Source organism: Sus scrofa, chromosome 5 (genome assembly GCF_000003025.6).
Source record: "Sus scrofa isolate TJ Tabasco breed Duroc chromosome 5, Sscrofa11.1, whole genome shotgun sequence".
NCBI lineage: Eukaryota > Metazoa > Chordata > Mammalia > Artiodactyla > Suidae > Sus > Sus scrofa.
This window is the reverse complement of record NC_010447.5, coordinates 66,476,704-66,484,744: the sequence shown is the minus strand read 5'-3', so window position 1 is coordinate 66,484,744 and position 8,041 is coordinate 66,476,704. Positions and strand designations below refer to the sequence as shown.

Genomic DNA, 8,041 nt, shown 5'->3' with positions numbered 1-8,041 from the left:
TTGTAACATTGTTCCTGGCCACCCAGGAGGTGACCTCAAACACCTGGATGGCTGAGGCAGTTTTGCAAAGATGTCACCTTTCTCCATCATCAAAGCTCAGTTGGGTTTCCATCATAAGGGGCTTTCATAACAGTCCAGCATTTAAACAGCCTGGGACATGGTTTTAGTGAAGGGAGACCTGGACCTGTTTCCACGGGTGGGCTTTGGTTGCTGTGTTTTGCATTTCTCTCAGCTCTACAACTAAGGTGCATGTGTGTGTGTATATATATATATATATATATATATATATGGCCAAGCCCACAGCCTGTGGAAGTCCCAAGGCCAGGGACTGAACCCATGCCACGGCAGTGACTGGAGCCACATCAGTGACAACACCGGATCCTTAACCCACTGAGCCACCAGGGAACTCCCAATTAAGTTATCTTTTGATCCCTTCCTTTTTGCCCAACAGAAGCTTAAAGATTAAGTGCAATGTCTAACTGGCTTCAAAAAGGTACGGTGGACATACCGGGAGTGACAGAGGCTGGCAGGCTCAGGAAGCACACTCTTCAGCTCAAGAGAACACTCCCCTGGGCTGGGAGCCAAGGAGAGCAAAGGCACCAGGCCTTGGTCTGCTCTGGAACTTTCAGTTGCATGGAGTAAATGCTTCTCCCCTCCGGTTATCTTAGTGGATGTTGCTCAGGATGATTCAAACTGAGAACAAGAGAGCTTCCCCACTTGCAAGTTGGTTACAAATTGTTGCATCACAGGCAACAAATGCCTGCAGAGTCCATTGTTTGAACTTGAAATTTAGGCTTAAATAATGAGAGGTGGAGGGGAGACACAGACAGCCCAACCACAAACAGATGCTGTACAGAAACCACCAGGACCCGCTAAGGAGAGCTTTAATCACTCCACAGAAAAACAGATTCATACGTCAAAAATGGCTCCAAATTCTTGACCGTTCTCCCTGGAACAGCCTAGAAATGAAAGTTTCACTAATATAAAAGCTTCCTGTTCATCAGCACAAGATTTAGGAGACTGCTTCTTTAGAAGTCTAAACACATTTTCATTTTTAACCCGGAGGCTGCTACGACCAAAGTGAAAAATAAAAGTCACTATCAGCTGGAGTTTATTCAATGGAGAATTTTAAAATCATTTATTCATGAATCTGGAATGGTTTCACTCCACTCCACCCTCTATACTACGGGATGACAGGAAAACAGGGCAAACGGTCATGTCCAGTCTTATTACACACAGATGATACGATTCTCAACTCAGCCAATGGATCACAACAAAGAGAACGCTAATCAATTAACTACACGCCCACGATTTATCCGAATCAGCTCTTTCTTATAAAAGGGGGGTTGGAGTACAGTCTTGGACAAGAATCACAGCACAGTTCTTTCTTACAATGTCTATTGCAGTGCACAGCTCTTACTACACACGAGCCAACTAGCGAAAGTCAGAGGTCACACGGGATGCCTTGCAAGTTTCAACCTCGGGCTCCTAGTCTCCTGGAGACAAGACTGGTCTGTGTCTAAAGCTAAAATCACCCGCCAAAGCTACAAGTTATTCTGTTCAAGTGATGGGAGAGGCAGTCATGTTAAATGAGAAAAAAAAAAAAAGCTATCTAGTCACTTGTGATGGAGCGTGATGGAGGATAATGTGAGAAAAAGAATGTATATATGTATGTGTGACTGGGTCACTTTACAGTAGAAAATTGACAGAACACTCTAAACCAACTATAATGGAAAAAAGAAAAGTCATTTTTAAAAAAAGAAAAAAAAGATAGCCATGTTGAAGTGTTAAAATATTAACAATGGAGGGGGAGGACAGGGTATGTCAATAAGTAGAAGAAAGGGATTTTGAAAACCTGAATTCCTAACATCTGTAGGATCATTTTAGTCTAGCGCAGCAGCATGCCACCCCCCACGGGGCAGCCTGGTGACTTTCCCTCCGTTCTTTCCCTCATGACCTCTGCATGTTTCTAAAATGTGTTCCGTCTAAACACCAACAGCACATCATCGAAACCAGCTTTAGCCTGTGCATCAGAGTCAGGAAATCTTTGTTGTCGCTTGGGTTCAATGTATTGGGCCTGTGCTGTTTCCTGTACACTAAGTGCTTACTTTCGTTGGCAGGACAATGTGAATTCTGGGTCGCACGGCAGTTGAAGAACCCCTATGCCTAGTCTTGCTCCCTACTCCTTGTTTGTGTGCTTTCTAGATGCTTTCCCAGTTCAGGTGATGGGCCCGAACTTCCCAGGCCTGGACATTTACTGGGTTTTGCAGAAGTTCAATTATGTCCCCTCCTTTCAGCCAAAGCTGGGTGAGGATAAAGGAAAGGGAATTTGGGAGTAGACAGGGTTAGAAAAGGGTTTTCCAGAAAAGATACCAGTGTTCTTTTTTTTTTTTTTTCCAGATAGCATCTTAGAAAAAAATCTCTTAACCATCACATGGCTGATTTGTGACAAGGCTGGAAAAACCTTTAACTATCATAGGGCCAATTCGGACTCCTGACACCTGAACTGCTGTATATAACATCTCTGCCAAGTTGTTGTCTGGCTGCTGCTAGAGCAGGAGGAAGGAAGCTTTACGGTAGGAAGCTTTCCAACATTACTCATTCTCCCTTAGAAGAGAACAGAAGAACAGGTGTGCAGCCACACAGCTTCCACTCTGCATGATTATGACGGGGACCGGGCTTGTCAAGACACTTAGTGGACTTCCAATTTCTACTCCAAAGAATAAGCCAGATTTGTTTCAAGCAGCCCAGGCTTTCTGCAGTGATTTAAAATGGGGAGATATAATTGAGAAGTGTGAATTTTACAAATCATTGCTGAATAGCTGTGTGGAGGGGAGGTGGGGGGGAGAGCAGATAAAAAATATCTGAGAAGTAATCATTGTAGGGACCCCTAAACAAAAGGAAAGTAGATGTCGTAAATAATAAATAAGAGCTTCATTTTGAAGGTGCAGTGAATTCCTTGTGCAGTCCTGGTATAAGACGTCAGGGCGCTGCAGCGCGGCCGGCTCAGCTGTGGGAGGCAGAAGGGCCAGTCAGACCTCCGCCCGCTGTTCGAAGGCATTGGACACAGGGCATCCTGGCCTGGTTTTCTCCTTCTGGCTCATCTGGCAGCACTGAAAATAATTCTCTTGTTTCGGATTTCTCTCAAGGTACTCAGGCTGCTTCAAGGATTTCCATCCCCCTTTCAGAAGGCTAACAAAGCAACATAGTAACTGATGGACAGTAATTTCTGAATTCAATTTACAAAGGCTCACTTCCTCTGAAGGGGCACTTTTATGTCTATATTTTTATTTCTTGAACATATACTTGAGTAAGTCTATGTGAACGGAACACATTTACCCTGAAGACACACGCGTAAACTTTAAAGACTCTGAGCGACTCAGCTGATTCAGTCTGCAGCGCCGTCTTGCACCCGAGGTGTTAAAACAGCCACCGCATCAATCTTCCACAAACACAAGCGACAGACATGAGAAACAGACAGAAACAAAACAACGAAAAAACCAACCACAAAGTCAGTATGTCTTTTTATGGGGAGGCCACTTTTGCTCCTATCTGCTTCCAAAGTATCAGATAATTGACATGTAGTGGCTAGGTGACAGGAGAGCAAACCTCCCAGCAAAAAAGACTCAAGCTTCCTTGCCCCCTGACTTGGATGTGAAATCAGTGGAAGTCTATTAAGTACTCCGGGTAGATCTGGTTGGCATCAAACACCACGAAGATCTTGGGGTTCCAGGTGTCATCCACACAGCTGTCGTATAAATTCACGTAGCTCCCGTCTTTGGAAGGGGGGCGCATGTACTTGGAGTCTCCGTTTATGTAATCTCCAATGAGCACTCGAGCGAGAAACATTGACTTATATGTTCTGAACAGATGCCGCTGCTGCAAGCTTACGCCGTGAATCTGGAATGTGTTTCCATGCTTTATGTCATCTTTGCAGAAGCGGCTGGAGTAAGCTGCATCTCTAGCAAAATAGGTTCCTTAAACAAAAAGCACCCCAAAGAGCCAAGATTACTCCAAGGAAAATATGAGACACAAGCAAAAACACAATGATGGTTAGAGGAAAGGACACATGGAATCGTATACCAAAAGCAGACGTGGAATTTCCTCGCCTGTCATTCTAAAGAGAAGAAGAGAACCCCCTCTGCTAAGGACAGTTGGGATGCAGACTGTCACTGGGAGAGTCTGTTAGCGCCAGTCCCCACCAGCAACACCGTCCCCATCCCCGCCGAAACGCAGCTACCCGATGTGTGTTTTCAAAAAGAGGCTTATAAAGAAACCCCATATGTAAGAGAGGGACAATCGGTTTCGGTGATTACAAGTGGCAGGACCTGCACTGTGATTGCTCGGACCTCCCTCCCACTTCTACTTCCTTCTGCCCTTTTCTTTTTCTTTTTTTTTTTCCCTTGGCTTTTTAGGGCCGCACCCTTGGCATATAGAGATTCCCAGGCTAGGGGGCGAATCGGAGCTACAGCTGCTGGCCACAGCCACAGCCACAGCAACGCAGGATCTGAGCCGAATCTGCGACCTACATCACAGCTCATGGCAATGCCAGATCCTTAACCCAATGAGCGGGGCTAGGGATCGAACCCGAAACCTCATGGTTCCCAGTCAGATTTGTTTCTGCCACGCCACAACGGGAACTCCCCTTCTACCCTTTTCTTTCCCTGCCAGCCACCCATCTAAGCATCCACCAAACACTGGACAGCACAGTGAACCACACGTCTGAGGGGATGATTTCAAACCCCAAGAAACCACACTTCTCTGATACGGGCTATCAGTTTCAATAATATTTCTGGGGGTAAGAGAACCCTGCATGCAGGAAAAGATTTCTGCAGAGAGAGTGATGCTGTTGACACCTGAACGTTCCAAAAGAATGAGGTCACTGGTCCACTGCCTAAGATGAACCCTCAGAGTTCCCTTCATGGCTCATCAGTTAACGAATCCAGCTAGGATCCAAGAGGACGCAGGTTCAATCCCTGGCATTGCTCAGTGAGCGAAGGATCCGGCATTGCCGTAAGCTGTGGTGTAGGTCGCAGACACGGCTCAGATATGGCATTGCTGTGGCTGTGGCGTAGACCTGCAGCTATAATTCCGATGCAACCCCTACCCTGGGAACCTCCATAGGTTGTGGGTGTGGTCCTAAAAAAAAAAAAAAAGCAATAAACAAATAAATAAATACATATGAACCCTCGGTGAAGTACCCACTCTCCCAACTGGAAGGCCTACAAGGCTGGCATCACGGAGGCAGTACTTTCCTTTAAAAATTTTGGAAACGAATTGCAAAGTCTCATATTACCCAAATCCGATGGGATTTATGTAACACCTTTCTGATCTTCTTACAGTTAAATAAATGCAATGGCCTTTTCGGTCGCTATTTTTAAAATTAATTTACTTTGAAAAAATGCAGCATATCCTGACCCTGAGTGGTAGCTAGTGCTCTTGCTGGAGGGAAGGTACACAACAAGGAACAAATACATGTCCACCCCTGACCTTTCCCCCACGTCTCTCTCCTTAGTTTGCTTGGGCAGTGGACATAAGCGGGAGACCTTGGGCTTTCACAACATTAGGAAAAAGATGAGGATTTCCCTTGTTAGCATTCCTACCTATCGTTTTCTAAAAAAATAAAAAACAATAATAAAATAAAATTTAAAAATAAAAAGTAAACAAAAAATAGACCTGTGTACAATGTATACACAGCAATTAATTTATTTCACAGTGCTCTATACATCTGACATGAAACAGTTTAGAGCATAGGCTTACCCACGGAAATTAAATGTAATGCAAAAATCAGGTCCTCTGGCCACGAGGCCCATTGAATGACTGGGGCAGGGCGCTGGCTAACCTGGGAGAGGTGTACAAAGTCTTCTTCCATCCTTTACATGCAAGAAGTGGCTTTTCCATGGCTCAGAGACTAAGGGTATGTCAGTCTCTGAGCCTACAAACAATAATGACACTACAAACAATAAATAATACACAGATGACAGAGTCTTTAAACAGTGAGTTTCCTGAGTAGGTACCGTGCCTAAATCTTTTTATCCCCAGAGTAGGGCATAAAAAGGTCATGTTGAACTGACCTGAATTTTGAATCTTAGGACTAGAAGGGGCATTAAGCCATCCAGTTCAACTTCTTCCCAAGGGAGAAACCTCTTCCAACATATAAAAGGATATTCAACATGAGTCTTCTCGCAATAGGGAAACTAGGAAGATAACTCAGGGCTCTCAAGGCCCTGAATTACAATCAGTTCTGCCTCAGGGACTCTCAGCACTCAGCTGGGACCTGGAATTCTGAGCGTTACCTTTTCCAAAGAGAGCACCATGAATGCCGTTTATTCTCCAATCAAAGTTATGAATGCAAATTGCTTCTACAAACTCGCTGCTGGTGCCATGAAACAGCATCTGTTCGTTAATCTGAGGCACGCCTCTTTTTTTCTTGAGCTGAGCCTTTTTCCTAAAGACACAATACACAGACACAAAACACATGGCAATATATCATAAATGGCATTATTAATTTTTCAAGGAGCAAAGTTCAACAGAAAGGGTGAAACAGAAAACAGTTCCTTAACATAAATCATAGGTGCACACATGGCTCAGAAAAGAAATCATCTCAAATGTTCCTGGACACCGAAATCATTTCATCCAAAATTATTAGTTAACACTGAGACTTAAGGTTGAAAATTACACCCAAAACTATAGATACTCCAGACGATGCTCCAGCACAGTAAAGGGGACTGATTGCCTAAACCAGCCAAGCTTGACCGATGCCTAAAAATGACACTACAAACAATAAATAACACACAGTTCACAGAGTCTTTAAACAGTGAGTTTTTGGAGCAAGTACTGTGCCTTCATCTTTTTAATCCCCAGAGCAGGACGTGTTGTTGAACTGACCTGAATTTTGAATCTCAGGGCTAGAAGGGACATTAAGCCACCCAGTTCAACTTCTTTCCAATGGATAAACCTCTTCCAACACATAAAAAGATATTCAATGTAGGACTTCTTGTAATAGTGAAAAATAAGCAAACTGAAAATAGCCTAAAATTTCTTTCATAGAAAAATGAATTATTATTTATACATGAAAGTTAAAATGATGAACTAGATCGACATGTAGTAACATAGATAACTCTTGAAAAATGACATTGAATGTAAGAAGAATGTTGCAAATAGAGACCTATAACTCAAAATAATGATGTGAATTGTAGAGGTATATATACATAGGTAGTAAAAACATAAAAACAAGGATGGGAGTTTCTGCTCAGTGGCAGTGAACCCAATTAGTATCCATGAAGATGCGGGTTCAATCCCTGGTCTCCCTCAATGGGTTAATAAGGATCCAGTGTTGCCAAGAGCTGTGGTGTAGGTTGCAGATGCGGCTCAGATCCCGCATTGCTATGGCTGTGGTACAGGCTGGCAGCAGCAGCCCTGACCAGACCCCTAGCCTGGGAACTTCCATATGCCACGGGTGTGGCCCTAAAAAAACAAAACATATATCTGAATATGGATAAGAAGGCATCACAGCAACCTTGGGAAGAAAAAAAGAGAACAGGATGGGGGTGGGGGAGGCACTTCCCCTCTATCTGTAATGCTTTGTATCTAAACAGACACTCCAGATACAAACATGGAGAAAATGCCACAAATATTAAAATGTTAAATCTGATTGGTAGGTACATGGGTGTCTGCAAACTATGTGCTGCATTTTCATTTTAAAAATATTTCATTCACTGGGAATGATGTCTAGTCACTTTTGATGGAACATGATAATGTGTGAAAATAGAATGTGTACATGTATGTGTAACTGGGTCACCATGCCGTACAGTAGAAAAAAATTTGTATTGGGGAAATATCTATTAAAAATAATAATAAAAAAAAAGAAAAAGAAAAAAATTTCATTAAAAAGATGTTTTACAGGGAGTTCCCTTCGTGGCTCAGTGGCTGGCAGATCTGACTAGGATCCATGAGGATGCAGGTTTGATCCCTGGCCTGGCTCAGTGAGTCAAGGATCTGGCGTTGCTGTGAGCTGTGGTGTAGGTCGCAGACACGGCTT

At 43.6% G+C, this 8,041-nt stretch overlaps 1 protein-coding gene across 3 annotated transcripts in view; it reads right to left on the bottom strand.

The window, feature by feature from the left end:
* Positions 1,115-8,041, bottom strand: part of PARP11 (poly(ADP-ribose) polymerase family member 11) — a 40,148-nt gene continuing 33,221 nt past the window's right edge. For all 3 annotated transcript variants that reach the window (XM_003126559.5, XM_013997828.2, XM_005664071.3), the window contains 2 exons: positions 6,297-6,448; positions 1,115-3,977 (listed from right to left, as the gene is read on the bottom strand). In XM_003126559.5, coding sequence (XP_003126607.3) covers positions 3,661-3,977; positions 6,297-6,448 — 469 coding nt within the window. In that variant the 3' untranslated portion in view covers positions 1,115-3,660. The remainder of the gene's footprint in view (positions 3,978-6,296; positions 6,449-8,041) is intronic.